Here is a 19,788-nt window from a genome sequence, read left to right on the forward strand (position 1 = left end):
TTTTTAGTTGTGTATGATTAAAACTACTCTATAAATTCTGATGCATCAATACTCAAAAGTTGGTTGCCCTCAAGGATTCGGGGAAGCACCAGGTTCTGGGTTATTAAAAATTTTGAGGAAATACATACTAAAATACTGACTGGGTGCTCTTGGGGGGTTTAGAACTGGTGAGGTGGCAGAAACTCATTCACAGAGCAACTTTGCATAGGACAGAGTCCTTTGGGTACAATGGGAACCCTTTAGGGCCCTCCATTAGCAGGAGATGGTCAATGAGTTGTTTGGGGGTTTATAGGTGAGAGAATTGTGCCAGTCTACCACATAGTGCCCCTCATACCCCTTTGTGGAAAAAATAAAAGCTGAGAAGCTGGAGTAAGGATTCAGTGTGTGTGAATCAAGATTTAGAGCTTTGGGCCTGTCTCATCGTACAAAAGGGGATAAGGTACTTACTAGATCCAGCCAACACGTTGTGAAGGATAAAGTTCTGTTTGGAGTATTTTTTTTTGATACATCTTTTGAGAAAGAAGTTAAAAATATTTATTTGGAACCATAATTTGTAGATTTCAGATGTTGCTTGTAACATTGAGTCTCCATCCATCTTAGTAGAGAAGGAATGTTGATTGTGCCCCGTGTTCCATCTTCAGTCCTGTCTGGGAGTCCACTTAGGACTCTCTTCTTCCCCTTCCCTCTCTCTGAGTTCCATCCATCCTTCAAGTCCCCGGTAGACAGAGCTGTTCCTGACTTTCCCAGCACTTGACAGCAGCAGCATCTTGACTCTTAGAGCACTTGCCAGTGTGCCTGGGTGTCAGGCCAGCAGTCGTCCGTGGTGATCCAATGTCAGTTGCCTGTTGGCAGCACCGAGATGAAGAAGAGACCGTCTCTACTATGGCAGCCTCCTGGAGTTGGTGGCGATGGTGGTAGAATAGTTGGCAGATGGTGTGCTAATGTTGTATGGAAATGCTTAACAGGGTCAGGGAGCTGGGTGGGGCCTCACACCGGTAGTGGCACTGAAGCTGGGTCTTGAAGAACGAGTCAGGTCCCTGGGCATGGCCAGAGAAAAGGTGCCTTCCAGGAGACAGAAGTAGTTTATGTAGGGGCAGTAACATCTGGAAGAACACGGCCGGTGTGGGGAAGCACGGTTATTAGTTTGAGCTTGTGTAGGCAGAGGTGTGCTGCCTCGAGGGGAACAGGAAGGAGCTTGTCAGGAAGTTTGGGACTGCATTTGGAACAGTTTTGTTTGCCTTGCTAAGGAGTTTGGACTTTGTCCTTTGGTCACCATGGTTGGTAACCATTATCTTGGTTGCTGTTTAAAAATAGTTTCTGGGTCTTCCTCCATCTACTGAGACACTGTGTCTTGGGACCTCATTACCCCCATGTGATTTTTACCTGCTCACTAGAGTTTGGCTGCTCCTGCCAAAGACGGTAAAGTATTAGGCAAGATACCACAGTGATACAGAAGACATGTGTGAATGACAGAATCACTAGAGCAAAGGAGCTCAGTCACGAAGCTAGTGCAGGAATCTGGGTACAGCTGTGGCTGTGGGGATCAAAACCTTCTTGTGAAGGTCACTGGTGATCTATGTGTTGTGGATTCCAGTGGTCTGTTCCCCAGTTGCTTTTTGCTCATGTATCAGCATTTCACCCAGTTGATTACTTCCTCCTTTTTGAGACTGTTCATTTGGCTTTCAGACACCCTCTGTATTGGTTCTCCATCTGCCTTTTCTTCTCTGTCTGCTTTACAAGTTCTTCCTCACTTCCCCCATGTTTAAACATCAGAGTACCCCAATCTCAATATTTGAACCTCTTCTCACCACCTACAGCTACTGCTAGGTGATCTCACCCAGTGGAATGATTTTAGAATACTGACAGTCCCAAAATTGTGACTTCAGCCTAGTTCTCTTTGCAACTCCACAGACTTCTGGCATCTTCACTAGGATACCTTATAGGCATCTGAAGTGAACATGCTTGAAACAGAACTTCAGCTTCATCCCACTCTCCCCTCAAGACATCCTCTTCTTCCAAGGACATGGCACTCTCATCCTTCAGGTGCTCTGGCCAAAGACCTCAGAGCTGGTTGTGAGTCCTCACAGCCCGCAACCAGTCCAGCAACAAATCCTCCCTTCAAAATGTCATCCAGCATCCAACCATTCCCTCCCATGGCTGTGGTCTCCTGACTGGTCCCACTCTGCTTCATCCCCCATTTGCTGCCTCGAGTCTGTTTTCCACCCAGAGTTCAGACTGATGTTCTAAAACTGCACTGTCCAGGGTAGCCATTAGCCATGTGAGTGCCTGAAATGCAACTCATGGAATGGAAGAACTGAATTTTTAGTTTTAATAGATATAAATTTAAATAGGCACACCAGGTTAACGACTACTGTATGGACAATGCAGATGTAGAACATTTCTGTCAGCACAGAAAGTTAAGGTAATTGCTCTCCTGGCTCCCTCTCTCACGGAGATTACAAAGCCAACTCTTCACTGTGGTCTTTGAGGCTCTTAGTTACCTCCCTGCCCCCCACACCTGCTCTCCTGTTGGTTCAGGCCTCTCCAGCCAACTGGCCCCCAGTGCAGTACATACTTCTAGAATGCTGTTCTCCCAGATTGCCACGTGGCTCCTTCTCTATTTGCTTCAGAGCTCTGCCTCAGCCCCACCTTATCAGGGAGGCTGTCCCAGGCTGTGTACATTACATGACCACTGTTAACCCCCCACCTCCCACCCCTACCCCAGGAGTGAAGTAAGCTTCAGATTAGCAGGATCTGTGTCTGCTCTGTTCGCTGCTGCATCCTGAAGATCCTGCAGAGCGTGTATTTTGAGTTCAGTAAGTATATGTCAAGTCACAGGAAGATGCATTTCAGAATGATCTAGAAAGTGGAATTGTTAGACAAGCACAGTTAACTTAGTCTAAGAGGCTTGGGGGCTGCAAATCTCTTGATGACCGAAGTTATCTGCTCTATTTGGAAAAGAAAAGTACTTGTGTTCTCCTACACTTTTGAAATGTGTTTATTTAGCAAAACATGGTTAGCTTTTATTTAATGCATAAGGAGGGCAAAATATTAAACAATGGAATCTTCAGGTTTTTTCCTGACATTTACATATTTTAAAAGACAAAATAGTTGGGTAGGTTCAAAAAAAAAATTCAAGTAAAGAGAATATAATAACCACACTGAAAGTTTGGATTGTGCAGAAAAAATTCTTCCCGAAACTACCCTCCCACCCCACTGGAAGCAATGACAAGACTTATATTTACACAATCCCCAGATCAGACTTGTTCATATTCAGGCACGCTTTTCACATAGTTGCATTCATGGTCACGATAGCCTGTTATTTTCGTTAACATTGAGTCATAATATTTTCTCATCATTAAGACAGTCTTTGGGTCGATCATTCTTAATGAAGAAGGCAAATGTTCTTTCAGGTAAGCTAGCTTCAGTTTGCCTTTCCCCATTATTGGGTGTTGAATTATTTCTAATTTTGTCACTATTGTAAGTTAATGCTATGTAAAAATCCTCATGCATTATCTTTGCCCCCATTATTTCTAAATTTAGTTGCCCAGAATAAAATTCTGCATCAAAGCACATGAACATTTAAAATTGATGAATATTATCAAATTTCATATCCATTCTAACTGATTTCTAGGGACAGTCAATAATTAATGTAGGTGTGGGAAGAAGACATCGAAACTCATCATTGAGGTTTTTTACAAGTGTTCCAGACCATAGATTTTTCTCCCTTGTCTTATTCTTCCCCTTTCTCAAATGTTTGGAAAGTAACTGATTCTAGAGGTTTTTGTCTTGGTCTTAAATTGCTGTCTTTTTGTACCTGTAACCTTTGTTTAATGCCATAGTGACTCCAACTTGAGCTTCACTTTCTCCAACCCAGCTGGAGATTGAAGGGCTTTTAAGCCAGAATAATTAATTCCCTGCTATGGAAATGTGCAGACCTGCACTTTAATTACTCTGCAACCCAGGTATGAATAGCCACTTGCCCAGGAGCCCAGTGAAGCATCTGTCTAGTCCTTTCATATTCACTGAAGGAGGACAGTACCATCATTCTGAAGAAGAGAGAAGCTAAGCAAGGCTAGACAGGAAGTCCTCAAAGGGCAACCTTGATAGTCTTTTCTTAAAAATTACAAATGAAAAAAAAATTACGAACAGTGTATCTTTTACTTTTTAAATTTTTATTTATTTTTTATTTATATTTATAAAATTTTAATTTATTAAAATAATACCTTAATAAATTTAAATTTATTTATAAATTTTTATTTGTTTATTATTATGTTGCTTTGTTGCACGTGGCCTTTCTCTAGTTGTGGTGAGCAGCGGGCTTCTCATTGCAGTGGCTCGTCTTTTTGTGGAGCACAAGCTCTAGGGTGCAAGGTTTCAGTAGTTGTGGCACATGGGCTCAGTAGTTGCCCTGCAGCATGTGGAGCCTTCCTGGACCAGGGATCGAACCTGTGTTCGATCTGGCTACCACACTGGCAGCCAGATTCTTAACCAGTGGGCCACTGGGGAAGTCCCTTGACAGTCTTTATGACTGTCAACATTTAGAACATATGAGATGCTGGCATTTAAAGTATAAAAATACTTTGCGTTAGCATTTCTTTACTTTTCTTTATAGTCTTTCTGTGTCTGTCTTTATATTGTTTCATGTTCCCCTTTTTGAACTTTATGTAATAAAGTTATACAGTATGTAACCTTCTCTGAATTTTTAACTTCATATTGCTTCTAAGATTTTGATTTGGGCAATCGTGGTTCATATTGCATTTTACTATACGAATATACCATCATTCATTTACCTATTGAGTGGTTTCTAGATTTTTGCTATTTCGAGCAGTGCTGCTGCAAATATTCCTCTGTTTGTCTCCTCAGATGAGTTTCTCTGGGGTATTTCTGGGTCATGGGCATGTTTTACTTTGAGTGGTGGTTTCTTTAGCTAATTGTGTGTAGTAGGAATAGTAAGACGGCTGGGGGGTCATAGGCTCCCACTGGAGCAGGGCTAGGCTACCCACTCCAGTGTTCTTGGTCTTCCCTTGTGGCTCAGCTGGTAAAGAATCCGCCTGCAATATGGGAGACCTGGGTTCGATCCCTGGGTTTGGGATGATCCCCTGGAGAAGGGAAAGGCTACCTCCTCCAGTATTCTGCCCTGGAGAATTCCATGGACTGTAAGAAGAAACCGGTAACATTAACAGTATATATTCTTTAGTCCAGTATATCTAAATTATTATCACTTCAACCTGTAATCAACACTTTATATTAAAATTTTTACTTTCTTTTTTAAAAGCCTTTAGGCTTTCAAAGTCGCATCTTTGAAATCTGGTATGTATCTTACACTTAAAACACATCTTGGGAATTCCCTGGCAGCCCGATGGTTAGGACTGTGCACTTTCACTGCCAGGGCCTGAGTTTGATCCCTGGTCAGGGAACTAGGATCCCGCAAGTCATGCTGTGCAGCCAAATTTTTAAAAATTTAAAACTATAAAGCCTAAAACACATCTCAACTTAGGTAAGCCGTGTTTTTCAAGTGCTCAAATAGCCACATGAGACTAGTGGTTAACTTACCAGATGGCACAGGCCTACCTACCAACAGAATTACTGTATTCATTTCTTTCTAGAAACTGCTGCAACAAATGACCACAAACTGGGTAGCTTAAAACAACACACATTTATTCTCTCCCAAGTTCAGGAGGCTAGGCATCTGAAGTCAAGGTGTCATCAGGGTTGGTTGGTTCCTACTGGTGGCTCCAGAGGAGAGTCTATTCCATGCCCTCCGCTGCTGGTGGCTGCTGGCAGGGCTTGGTGTTTTTGACTTGTAAATGCATCACTCCCATCTCTGCCTCCATATTCACATGGCGTTCTTCCCTGTGTGTCTCTAGACTTTCTCTTCTCCATCTCTGTGTCTTTTCCTCTTATTCTAAGGACACCAGTCATTGGGTTAGGGCCTCCTGCAATCCAGTATGTCGTCATCTGAAACTTGATTTTGTCTACGAAGATTCTACTTCTGAATAAGGCCACATTCTCAGATCACAATTGCACGTGAATTTTGGGGGTAACATGATTCAGCCTAGTATATTTGCTAAACCAGTAAATTTAAGATTCACACTGAAGGTAGTAAATATGATTTCATGAGTCACAGAGGTATAGTGGTCTAAGACTCTGGTTTAGAATATGGTATAATAGTGAAGGCCGTATCTCCACTCATAGTCTCTGCCCCTGACCTCCCCCTCCCCCTGAGAGAAGGAAAAACCCCATTAATTCAGTGAGCTTAGAGCCACTGTATCAGAGACAGTAAGTTAAGTCACACTAGTGCCCATTTGGGTGAACTCAAAGGAGAGATGAAGAAGAATTATTATTTGAGGGGAGCTGTGGAGGATCCCTCATGCTGGCCATTAAGCTGGTGCAGAGGTAGAGTGCACAGTCATGGTATGCTTGCTTTGAGCTCCTGTCTGCCAGAGGTCTAACTGTTAAAATAGAAAATCAAATAAAGGGTTGGAGTTTTTTTTTTCCAGTCTTTTTTTTAATTGAAATATTGTTGATTTACAGTGTTGTGTTAGTTTCAGGTATATAGCAAAGTGGTTCCGTTTTCTATATCTATATATCTGTCCTTTTCTCAGATTTTTTTTCCATTATAGATTATTACAAAGTATTGAAGGTAGTTCCCCATGCTATACAGTAGGTCCTTGTTGTTTATCTTTTTTCATATATAGCAGTGTCAAGGATTTGGCAACACTCAGCATCTTGTAGAGAATGGAGAGGAAGCATCTGGGAGAACCATTACTTTAAATCAAAATACTTTCCAAAATGACAGAATTGATAGTTTAAGTGAAAGTGCTGAGATCTTGGAAGGAAAGCAAATTGGTGAGTCAAGTATAGGAAATTTGAACTTGGATGTTTTTAGACTGGAAAGCATCAAAGAAAAGATATGCAGGTATTCCTGATAATGTAGCAGAGACCAGTGACTCAAAAGTATTAGGAAGCAGAAGAATTTGGATCTGACTGTGATGCTAAAGAAAGATAAGATGGGAACACCCCATGGGTCTTCTGATGACTCAGTTTTTATAGGGGCATTTTTAAAAGACAAAAAGTAAGGGTGTGCAAGCAAGGGTGAATGTGTGAGAGTGTCATGCTGAGGGGTTAAAACACAAAATAAGCTGAGGCTTGCAAAAAAGTAGGCAGGTCGAAAGTGTCTCAGAGCTTGGTTTGGTGCATTGTGATGACTGGGAGAGGAATCATTGCTTTGGACTCTTTGTAAAAGGCTGACTAAGTGGGAATAAAAATTTTACTGCTTTTGTCTTTTTTATTAAGAATAAGGGTTAAGATGAATTAAATCCTTCAACGGAGAAAGAATTTGTGAAAAGAACTGCAGAACCCTGTCTGATCTTTGAAGAATGCTGGGGGTCTTCAAGGAGGAGGGTTTAAATAATGACACCTCCCTCTTTTCTGCCCAAATTCTGAATTTTTAAGACAAAAGGGGGAAGGCCTCCAGGGGCCTGAATGTCCCCTATGCTTCCTGAGAAAGCTGATACTAGAGAATGCGAACTTCCTAATACTGAATTCCAGACGTAACTGAATTCCTTAGTAACTGAAATAGGGCAGTCCTCCCTGGGGGCCTACTGCCAAGAAGTAAGGGAAAGAGGCCCCAGAGTGCTGTGATAAAGGTGGATGCCCCTCTGTTTGGAGCTTCAGATCAGAAGTGGGAAAGAACTATCCCTCCCCTGCAAGGAAGGAAGAAGAATGGGGCAATTTCTTGTTAAATTTTTTTGAAAGAACAAGGAAAGTGGCTTGAAGACTGATGAACTTGGTGCCAATTCTAAGCAAGATTCTATACAAGATGATCAAAAATGTGATTTCTGAGCACATGTACTAGAAATCAAGAATCATAGTTTGCTAACATGTTTGAACATAACCCATTTTCTTCACTGATTGGTCAAAAAATGTTGGATTATAGGAATGATAAAGTTGTTGTGTCTCTATTTTGACAAGTCACTTGACAAGCTGTCTCTTTGTTTTAGATAAGATGAAAAAATATAGGCTAAGTGCTGAAACAGTTGTGTTGATTAGAAATGATTGACTGTTTCTAGACTGATCAGTTTCAGATTGGAAGGCTGTTTTTAGTAACATGCTACAGATTATCTTCAGCTCTGTTCAGCATTCCCATCAATGACCAGATGGGAAACACAAACTGGTAATAAGTGAAATAACAGGTAGAAAATAACTTGGTGAAGTGACCATTAATAAGTTAAAATATAAGAGAGGTTCATTTATCTCGTAGGCTTTATCAAGCATCTACTGTGTGCCAGGCATATAAAGATAAATGTAAGGTCCTAAAGCTCAGAACATAAATTAAGAAAGTTTATAAACCCAGCTGCTTAAAAATTACATGGGAGAGTAAAACATATTTTAATGCTGTAGATTTTAATGGACTCAGATGAGTCCATTTAATGGATGATCAGATACGATCAGAGAAGCAGAAATCTTAGGAACTGTCAAGAGCATGGCTTTTAAAAGATGAGTTAGTGATAGCGAGGTCTACCCAGTATTAGACAACTTCAGAATATGGCTTCTCTGTAAATGAGAAACTGAATGGCTTGAGAAATTGAATGATATACAGGTGAGAGAACTGACCCCGGTTATCCTGGAGATGAGATGAAGGGTAGGTGTAATCATTGTTTGTGGACATCTGAAGAACCACACTGTGGAATAATAGGAACATGTATGGAGTGCATTTCTAAGCATTTGACATGGACTAACTCATAAAATCCTCAAACAGCCACTGAAGTTAATTTTATTCTTACTCAGATTTTGCAGATAAGGAAAGTGAGGCTCAGAAAAGTTAAATAAGTCCCTTGCTCTGAGTCATACTGCTTAGGAATGGCAGGCCCATGCAGTCTGCCTGTAGGACTAAATTTTTGACCAGAATGCTATTGATATTAAGGGACTAAGTTTGTTCTCCATGGCACTCACTGATTTATTGGATTTAGTGAATGTTTTTTGGGGGGATTTTGGGGGGTTTTTGTTTGTTTTTATTTTAATTGGAGGCTAATTACTTTACAATATTGTGGTGGATTTTGCCATACATTCACATGAATCAGCCATGGGTGTAAGTGTGTTCCCCATCCTGAACCCCCCTCCAACCTCCCTCCTCAGTGAATGTTTTTATAGCACATTTCCAGTAATAACTTCTAAGACGAAAGTTATATTGTCATTCATTTTTTCTTGCAGATATTTTCCTCATTATAAAATTGATAATTTTCATTGTAGAAAAGTTGGCATGTCTAAAAAGAGGATGAAAAAGCTCCTATAACCTTCACCACTCAAAAGATAACCACTGTTAATGCTTTGGTGTATTTCTCCTAATTGTTTAATGTTTTTCATAAATATTTTTCAAGGAAAATGTTGACAGTGCTTGCTTTAGCTTTATTGAGATTCTTTTCACACAACACAAAAATTTTTTTTATTTTGATAAATTCTGAAAGTTCCTTTTCTTGGCTAGGTTTCTGCCTCAATGCTTAAGCAGTTTCCCAACAGTGGCCTGAATCCAGGTCTTTTCAACGTGGGGCCCCAGTTATCTCCTCAACAAATTGCCATGCTGAGCCAGCTTCCACAGATTCCCCAGTTTCAGTTGGTAAGTAGCAGATTTTCCTCCTATAGTCAAAGGTTTTACTATTATTATTATTACTTGCTTCATTTCATGCAAACTATTGAATGTGTTTAAGGGTTGATACGTCAGCTCAACTCTTAAGCACACTCAGTGTGACCAGTAGGCCAGGATCTTGGTGGTACTTCTTACCCTCATGGACACTGCTTCAGCTCAGAAACCCTTGCAGTTTTCCCAGTAAATCCACCTTAGGAAACTTGGGTCCTCTCTTTCTCCCTCATTTTGTAGGCATGTCAGCTTCTCCTGCAGCAGCAGCAACAGCAGCAGTTGTTACAAAACCAGAGGAAGCTTTCTCAAGCCGTGCGCCAGCAGCAGGAGCAGCAGGTATGTGGCCTTGGAAGGGCCCCCTAGCGCTCGGTGTGGGAATACGTCTCTGCTTAACTTCTGATGGCGAAAACGGATGTTGGCTTATCACATGTCCGTTTTCCCTTGGGCCTCCTCGCCTCCAGCTGGCTCGAATGGTGAGCGCCCTCCAGCAGCAGCAGCAGCAACAGCAGCAGCAGAGGCAGCCCAGCATGAAGCATTCGCCATCTCATCCCGTTGGGCCCAAGCCACATCTGGACAACATGGTACCCAACGCTCTGAATGTGGGGCTCCCAGACCTTCAAACCAAAGGGCCAATCCCTGGATATGGTTCTGGTAAGCTGTTAGTATGCAAACTGCCTGTTGAAAAATATCTGCCAGTCACATTCTCAGTCTAAGGGTTGGACCTCCACTATGCTATTTTCACAGCAGCTGTGCTGGGTCACTAAATATTCTTATTCCTCTCTTGCAAGTGGGATACCAGATTTGTTGGTACATTTCCTGAAGCTCATCACACAGTTAGCAAACAGCAGAAACAGGCTTCCACCTTCTCTGGGTCCAAAGTGAAAGAAAGTGAAGTGGCTCAGTCGTGTCCAACTCTTTGCAACCCCATGGACTGTAGCCTACCAGGCTTCTCCATCCATGGGATTTTCCAGGCAAGAATACTGGAGTGGGTTGCCATTTCCTTCTCCAAGAGATCTTCCCAACCCAGGGATTGAACACGGGTCTCCTGCATTGTAGGCAGATGCTTTACCGTCTGAGCCACCAGGGAAGTCTCTGGGTCCAAAGAAGTCTTTTATTACTTGTGAGTGGCAATCAGCTCTCCTACCACCAGGAATTTTTTAAAGCCCATTTGTACCTGCTGTGAACGCTGCACTCATCTGATGTTATAATTGAGTAAATTACGTACAGGTTGAGAGGCATTTAGCTCTGTGGATAAAATTACCTTGAAAAAAATGAGGAATTAAAATAATCAGGCAAACCAATAAACTTCTTCTGATGTTAGTATTTTATCTGATTGAAATAGAATTAGCACAAGTAAGGTTATACCTTTGACATTCATCAGGAATTTGTTGGCAGGCAAGTCGTAGCTCTTTCAGAACTGGGGAACATGTTGTAAGCAGAATCCAACCAGCAAGGCAACCGTGATTTAAAAATAAAATACAAAAATTAAAAAAGTACCACCCGCCACAGCGGGTCTCGTCTCAGATTGACAACATTTAGATTTTCTTTTGGTAAGGACTTTACTGTTCTCTGCCATCTCAAAAACAAGGGTTTAGGGAGACTTGGAAGCTGTACTCAGGTGACAAAGTGACCTTGGACACATGGCCTTGCTCTCCGTGCTCTGTGAGGTACCTGCTGGGGTGAGATGTCCACTGCCCACTGAGGAGGCCAGGACTCCTTAATCCTGGACAGTTTTAAGAGAATTAATTTCTAGATCCTTAAGTTCTACCAACTGTACCTTTTCTTAAAAAAAAAAAAAAAAGAATTGCATATTTCTTTGTTTTATTTTTTGACTGTGATGGGTCTTCATTGCTGCTGCGTGGGCTTTCTCTAGTTGCGGTGAGCGGGGGCTGCTCTCTGTCGCAGTGCGTGGGCTTCTCGTTGCAGAGCACGGTGTCTAGGGCTTCCGTAGTTGTGGCTCGTGAGCTCTAGAGCACAGACTCAATAGTTGTGGCACACAGGCTTAGGTGCTCTGTGTCACGTGGGATTTTCTTGGAACAGGGATCAAACCAGTGTCCCTTGTATTGTAAGGTGGATTCTTAACCCACTGGACCACCAGGGTAGCCCCTGTACTTTTTCTTAAAAATGATTTGCACGAGAACTGACTTTTAAATTCCATTTGACATAAAAGAAAGTCAGATGCTCCACCATCCGGTATCCTACCAGAGCATGGTTCTCTGGATGATGACTATCGACGGTGCCCTTACTGCTGGGTTTCTAGTCCTCACCTTCTGAATCATGTGTCCTGTTAGGGATGAGGCCTGACATAAGAGCCTGGGTGTGCTGGTGTGTGCTCACTTGTTCTGAATTTAGACAGTATACATGAGTGATGTTGGGGCAGCAGTGCTTCTCTTCATCCCCTTTTGTCAAAGGATGTGTAGTTCTTGAAGTGGAATCCAGTCGTATAAAGCAAAGGGAACATCGGGAAGCCACAAGTGGCTTTTCCATGTGTTTCAAGAACACAATTCTTTTCAGACCTTCTCACTGCTCATCGTGAGGGCTTGTCTTAGTTGGAAAGAAAAGCACCTAGGAACAGCCCGAGCAGTATAGGGTAGTGAGACTGACTCTGTGAAACAGATGTTTTCATGGCAGATAGGTCAAGCCTGTGGATTTCCTTTAGACGAGGTATGCACCGGTCAGTTAGTTGTTGAAAATCTAAAATCATAATGTATTTATTTCACTGGCAGTCTTTATAACATCTTTACTATTTTCTGCCCCCCTGTTAAAAAGTAAAATTATGTGTTGGCTGTAAGTCTGTTCATTTTTAGCAGTGTATGTATACTTTTCTTGTTTATTGAATATATAGAAAAATTTTATCATGATGTCTTATTAGATTAATCGTATTGTTTGTGAATATTATACTTAACTATTCCTAATGACTAAAGGATCAGAGTTCAATATTTATACATATGTACATTTACTGGACAAATTTCATGGTTTTTTAATATCATATTCCTGTTTCATAAGTAACTTAAAAATTTAGTTATGCATTATTATCCTAATTAAGGAAAAAGAACATACTGACTTATTAACATTTTCATCTGATAACTTAGTAAACAATGAATACATTAGTTTTATTAGGCCTATATTAATTGTGATATGACCACTTATAATCTGCCTTACATGATACATTTTGCAGTTTATTTCAGTTACAATTTTCCTTAATTCATATTACCAATTTATTAGGACTGAAAAACTGAAACTGAAGACAAGTCTGATTTGGCTCCCTATTTTGAATAAACTAAACCTATAGCTGTAAGGTTTTGATGAAAATATATGTAAAGCATTTACACAGATTAAAGTTTTTTCAAAAAAGATGTAACAAAATGAATGTATATATATATATTTTTTAAATGAATGTATATATTAAGAATATAAATAGTGCCGAGTATAGCCGAGTAAAAAGGAAAAAAGATAACCTGTAGGCGAAAGACTAGCATTAAAAATTTCTTAATATGTTTTTTCTTAATACATTTTGATAAAGCCTCTATTGATACATTTTCTCAGAATTAAAGAGTCCAATGACTTTCATGACTGCTTAACTAACTCTTAGCTGATTGTTTTTGTAAAATAGTTTCTAGTTTTCTGCTTTTAGCAAAATGGAAAATATACCTAATTGAATTTAAGTGATAATGACCTATCTAAAAATTATGTTTTAGTATTTATCTTATTGAGCTGGGAGAAGGAAATATATCCAAAATTAATGTAAAGAAATAATTGATGTAATTACAAGGCTCTTACTTTTTTCATCTATTTATTTGTGTAAGCTTTCTTAGTGCTTTATAAAGTCAACAAAAATTTTAAAAATAGGAATAGAATAGTGTGAACTAGATCTCATTCTGACATTAAGTCATAGTCACTAATATCTGAATAATCTAGATACAAAGTCATTCGTCTTATTAGAAAGTGCATTTCCAATAAAATTTTACTTTTTATGTTTAAACCTTATCAAAATATGTAATATTTCTGTGTGTGGTATATCCAGTGAAAAGTAGAGATACGAATAATAGAGATTATTAAAATAGCAGAAGAATAACTGTATCCTTCCTAGGATTATGATATGTCAGTAATACACATGCATGTGGACATGGATTGGAACAGTTGTGTTAAAGAGGCAACTGTGGATGATTTCTTTTATAATTTATTCCTTATTATAATGATTATGAAACCAGGAATTTGTTTTTTCATCTACAACAAAAATAGTAGTAGAAAATATAGAACTGTAGACAGAGTACAGGAGTGGTAAATTAAGGACAAGTTAATTTGAGAGTTTCCTCAAGGAGGTTAAGCCGAGCCCTGAGCTGAGTGGTAGTGATGAATAGACAACGAATTAGAGTGTGTGGTCAAGAAAGTCATTCTGGCAAAGACAGATAAGGTGGGCAAGGGCTTGTGTGTGTAGGAATGATGAAGTAGATAAAAGGCACGTCCTGGTGAAATGAGGCCCTGGGAAAGCCAGGGGCATGTCTTATCTCTGATTGTACCTCAGCTCCTGACACAGAGCCTGGCACAAATTAGGCTCTCCATAAATACTTATTGGACTGAATGAAATGGCTTGTTTGATTAGAAGTTCTGTGTCGGGGAGCTGGAGAATTACATGGAGGCCACTTGATGAACTGAGAAAGTATGTGCTTAGTTGCTCAGTCATGTCTGACTCTTTGTGACCCCATGGACTGTAGCCCACCAGGCTCCTCTGTCCATGAGGATCTCCAGGCAAGAATACTGGAGTGGGTTGCCATGCCCTCCTCCAGGGAATCTTCCCGACCCTGGAATCAAACCCAGGTCTCCTGCATTGTGGGCGGATTCTTTACCGTCTGAGCCACCAGGGAAGCCCATTGATAAAATAGCAAGGTCAAGTCTGTGTTTTCCTGGATCTGGAGGGGTGATAGCTATGAGCCGCACAAAGGTCGTGAGTGGAGTGCCATCTACAATAGCCTCTAGAGCCCAGAATTCCCTTCATACAGATTTGTTGAGCACATTCCATCCTCACATGAGGCCAGTCACTATGTGACATCGAAGAAAGACACAGAGTTATATAAAACCTGCACTGATTTTCCTCTCATAGTTCTAGGTTTGCAGATTGAAACTTTCAAGGCACTTTTATCTCCTTTTTGCCTTCTTTATCTTTAATTCCTTTTCCCTTGCCAAACCTTATTGTTTAATTGTGGTGCTGCCCTGTCGGGGTGGCATCAGATATCCAAGTTTCTAATGAGAAAGATGCCCGCTTTACCCAGGGTTCCAACAAGACAGCCTCAGACAGTAGGAGAGTTAAAGTGGGTGTGGCCTGGAGTCTGGCCTGGCTGGAGCCACACGTCTGCTAGGGGGAGAGGGAACTTCCACAGGACCCCTGTGCTGAGGCATGGTGGGAGCCCTGCCTACCTTCTTGGGTGCCCGTGCTTGCATGTTCAATTCAGTCGCTCAGTCGTGTCCGACTCTTTGCAACCCCATGAACCGCAGCACGCCAGGCCTCCCTGTCCATCACCAACTCCCGGAGTTTACCCAAACTCATGTCCATCGAGTCGGTGATGCCATCCAGCCATCTCATCCTCTGTCGTCCCCTTCTCCTCCTGCCCCCAATCCTTCCCACCATCAGGGTCTTTTCCAATGAGTCAACTCTTCACATGAGGTGGCCAAAGTACTGCTACACTAACTGTGGCTCACTCGCCTTTTTCTCTTTCTTTTTAAAATTTATTTATTTATTTGGCTATGCCAGGTTTTAGTTGTAGCATACAGAATCTTTTAGTTGCCGCATGTGGGATCTGGTTCCCTGACCGGGGACCACACCTAGGCCCCCCTGCATTGGGAATGTGGAGTTCCCAGTGGACCACCAGGGAAGTCCCCCACTCTTCTGTTTTTTATTAATTATTCTTCCCCTCTCAGTTTCAGCTATTTATTTTAGCCCTTTTTTTACTTTTTTGAGCATCAGTTTGAAAAGTATTTAATATTCTAACCTAAAACCGATGGTGCACCTTGTGAGGCTCCATCAACAAGCCTCTCCTGTGTGGCTTTAACCTGTCCAGCCCTCTGCAGTGGGAAAATCTTACTGCCAGAGCCCCCGCTAACAGCCTAACACTTGGGGGCACACTCTGAATCTCTCACCAGAAGCTTTGGGGTCTTCGTCATTGTATAAAAACTTCTTTCAATTGATCTCCCATAGTCTATCCCATTCTCACACTGTCAGTTCTCTTTGTAAAATACAAACTTAGTTCTATCTCTCACTTGCTAAGAAATTCTTTTATCTGCTATCTTTGGTTGAGGGCGGGGAGTTCTAGACTCCTCGGGGTGGGGGGAAGTTCTAGACTCCTCGGCCTGACATATGTAAGACCCTACAAGCTATGGCTCTTCATCTCTCCCCATCTCATTGCATCCATAGTCAGCCAAGCGTTGGAGTTACACTGGGCTCCTCATCATTCCCTAAGCACCCCTGATTGTCACCAGTTAGAGCTTTGCACTTGGTTTTCTTGACTCACTCACCCTCCTTCCCTAGGCCCTAGATCAGCTATCCTTCTGCAAAGACTTTCCTCCCCTAGAGACCTTACTACAACTTTAGGGCTGCCGTTGCACCACGTTGGTTTGTTGTGTGGACATCTATCTCAGTTGGAGAACTGCTGGTCCCACATTCTGTTTGACACAAACCTGAGCTAAATAGATAACGTGAGTGTACACATGCCCTGAGATGTTCATTAGATGACATCATACGTGTTTTCATACCTGAACAGATTCGTTCCTTTTGTAGCAGGCAGGAGCCCAGACAAACATTTTGAATCAAAATACCTGTTTCTGAGTGAAGAAAACTTCATGTGAATTGGTCTTTCAGTGACGAATGAAGCCATTTATGAGGTCTGCCTCAGACCTGTTGGTTACTGATACTAGAAACTGCTTTAAAAAAAAAAAAAGACCTAAAATGTGCTTCTCCATTTCAGGCTTCAGCTCCGGCGGCATGGACTATGGCATGGTTGGTGGGAAGGAGGCTGGAACAGAGTCTCGCTTTAAACAGTGGACCTCCATGATGGAGGTGCCCTCTGTAGCCACACAGGAAGCCAATATGCACAAAAATGGTAAGACACACAGAGCCTCGTGACCTGGAGCTCTTCCAATCCTCAGAGGCCTTGACACAGGGTCCTATAAGCTTGTTCTGAAGCACAGATCTTCAGCTTTTTCTTAAACAGTCTCGACTCCATACCCCCACCCCCACCCCCACCCCTGCCATGATCACTTGTGAGAGCAAGATTGGGGTTATGTGTATTTCAAGCTGTAAGAAACTTAAAATGCTAGTTGTACTTAAGCAAAATCCCCCACCTGTGGTAGGATCAAGAGCAGTAGCAGTGAATTTGAGCTCCCGTTAGGGTAAATCCCTAATAAATTTGTTGAGAGAACAGAATCTGTTTTCGGAGCTACGAGAAAGATCACAGTAAATATGTATCATGTTGACTGTTTCAACTCTTTGATCTCCAAAAGAAGACTAATTTATCAGCACATGAGGTCTGGACTTTGCACCAAGCTTTCTTGTTCTTTATGAATTACAGTGTCTGCAAGACAGTAGTTGAAGGCCTTGCAGGCTTTGGTCGTGAGAGTGGGTCAGCCCTTCATCTCTCTTAATTCTCTGTAAGAGCATCTCCATTTCCCTGTGAAACGGATAAAAGGTCTTGGGACCTTCCTGCAGCCTTTGCTTCAGTGTTTGTTTCACTTGTCAGTAATTTACTTGGACTTGTCTGTATCCATGAGAACCAAGTGTAAATAGGTGTCAGAGTGGCTCCTGCAGCAGCTTCCTGGAGCCTTAGCCCCATTAGCCTGGGGCCTTCAGGGTTCTTTTCTAAACCGCTCTTTCACTTGCCCTTCTGGAGGCTGGTGAAGTGGCCCCGTGGCGCTGTCTGCCTGCTCTCCCTAGGTATCGTCATTTGATTTCATGTTACAGAGTCAGGAATGGTTTATTGACATGTCCAGTCTGTTTCTGAACTGAATAATCCAAGCTGTGCATCTCTAGCTTTGGGCCCTCTGGCTGCTTCCTTAGGCTTATGATTCATCAGGACCCTTGTCCCCAAAGATAGATGTGTGATTATAAATGCACGTCTTGAAGGTAAAATCCTCGCTTGCCATTTGAGAGCTTACAGGTCACGTTTTCCCCGAGGTAACGGAGCTTTTTGTTTTCTGCTGCTTCACTGTAACGTGCCTTTGAGTCAGATTCCTACCAGTGGCTCCAGAAAAGCAGATGAGTTTTTAGTGGAGCATGGAGATGGTTTTGAGAATACTTGTGCTAGGCCAAACCAAGCAGATTACTTTAATCAATAACAAACCCCCAATTTTTTTTTGGCCATGCCATGTAGAATTCAGGATCTCAGTTCCCCAACCAGGGATTGAACTCATGCCCCCTGCAGTGGAAGCACGGGGTCTTAACCACTGAAACTCCAGGGAAGTGCCTACACAGCTATTTTAATACCTTTCCCTGGAAGTAATTTTATCTGTTCATAAGCTGCATCCTTAGAGTACATCAGGCAACACAATATGGCATGTAAAATTCATTCGAGAAATAAGTAGAATGGTATTTCACAGAGGCCACAATTTTCATTTAAAGCTCATTTTTTGTTAGTTTAAGGGAATTACTAAGCTTTTAAGTATTTTTTCTTGCCTCCCAGCACATAAGATGCATAGAGGGGACACCAACAAAACCCCTGAAACACTCTGAGGAGAGCAGTTTTACAAAGGATTTGCTGTTCTTCGTGTGTGGGGCCTAGGAGCTCAGTGCTGTAGAGTTCACGGCTGATCTTGTGCTGGCAGAGACCGTCAGCAGGAACGCCGGCTCACTGCTGTGGAATTTAAAGCAATTGCAGATGCTTTTCTCTCCAGCAAGCTCCCTCTGTTTACTCTGCTTCTTCCACTAAGCTAGGCCTGATTGGCACTTAAGGACTTGAGTGGGTTGGTGTCAGTAGAAATGTAGTTAAAAACCCTTTTATGTGCCACAGATTGTTTAGTATTTTTCCCATTCCTCATTCTTGAGTCATTAGTGTAAAGATGGTGGGGATGATGGTATGATTCATAGTTTATGAAAGTTTCTCAAGTTAATTTCATAAGACCATGGAGTTTTAAACTGAAAGGGGCATTCAGAAATGAGAACAGTGCTGTGTGCAGACTGAGAAGCTAGAAAGGTGAGATGAATTGTCATGGTCATCCTACTTCCTGATTATGCACTGTCTCTCAAGTGTGAACCTCTCATTCCAGGACCAGATCCTGGAGACTACGTGTGAGTTCCTCTGAATGAAAGCTCAGCGAGTTCTGTTCATAGGAGTCCTTTCTGCTGTGAACTAATTACCTCTCTTTTTTCTCAGGCGCTATCGTGGCCCCTGGCAAGACCCGGGGAGGGTCACCATACAACCAGTTTGACATCATCCCAGGTGACACACTGGGTGGCCATACGGGTCCTGCTGGTGATAGCTGGTTACCTGCCAAATCTCCACCAACAAATAAAATCGGAAGTAAATCTAGCAATGCCAGTTGGCCTCCAGGTATTACTGTCCAGAAAATGGTGGTTTTGTTTCTGGGATATCATTTGTTTTGTAATTGTTAATTTCAGGTTCTGAACAGATTGCTTTTTGCCCCCACTTTGATTTTTTTCAACCAGTTAATTTTTTCTGCTTTTCTTTGGAAAGATGGCAGATTTTCATGGCGGGGAGGTGGTCTTTGCTCTGTAGAGTTCAGTCAGGAAGATAAGGTGGATGCTGACCACCTGCAAAACAGATTACTGAGTAGTAAATACCACATGGGCACAGATGGGTCAAAGGGCACTAGCGGAGTGCAGGCTGAGGTTGGAAGAAGGTGACTGTGGAGCCCGGACTTGGCATTCATCTGTGCAAAGGATGCCTTGTAACCTGACTTCTGAAATGTCCAGTGAATTGATTCGTTTTTCATTAACCAAGTATTTATTACCAGGTTCTAGGGATGTAGTAGACTAGTAGAGCAGTGAGAGTATTTGCTGTTTTTCCTCCTTTATTCTGATACATATATTCTATTTTTATTGTAGAAAAGTTTAAAATTTTTACTAAAGCAAAAATAAAAATGAGTTTTAGTCTGTGTCTTAAACCTTTTTCTATAGTATACTTGTGCTATGAATACATATA

The 19,788-nt window shown here is 41.7% G+C and overlaps 1 protein-coding gene across 25 annotated transcripts in view; it reads left to right on the top strand.

The window, feature by feature from the left end:
• The window catches only part of TNRC6B (trinucleotide repeat containing adaptor 6B), a 241,083-nt gene that overhangs the window by 211,955 nt on the left and 9,340 nt on the right, over positions 1–19,788 (top strand). For all 25 annotated transcript variants that reach the window (XM_081587543.1, XM_081587529.1, XM_081587535.1 and 22 more), the window contains 5 exons: positions 9,488–9,619; positions 9,881–9,976; positions 10,102–10,291; positions 16,600–16,734; positions 19,000–19,176. In XM_081587543.1, coding sequence (XP_081443669.1) covers positions 9,488–9,619; positions 9,881–9,976; positions 10,102–10,291; positions 16,600–16,734; positions 19,000–19,176 — 730 coding nt within the window. The remainder of the gene's footprint in view (positions 1–9,487; positions 9,620–9,880; positions 9,977–10,101; positions 10,292–16,599; positions 16,735–18,999; positions 19,177–19,788) is intronic.

Source organism: Giraffa tippelskirchi, chromosome 4 (genome assembly GCF_054371585.1).
Source record: "Giraffa tippelskirchi isolate mGirTip1 chromosome 4, T2T-mGirTip1v1.2.pri, whole genome shotgun sequence".
In the NCBI taxonomy this organism is placed as follows: domain Eukaryota; kingdom Metazoa; phylum Chordata; class Mammalia; order Artiodactyla; family Giraffidae; genus Giraffa; species Giraffa tippelskirchi.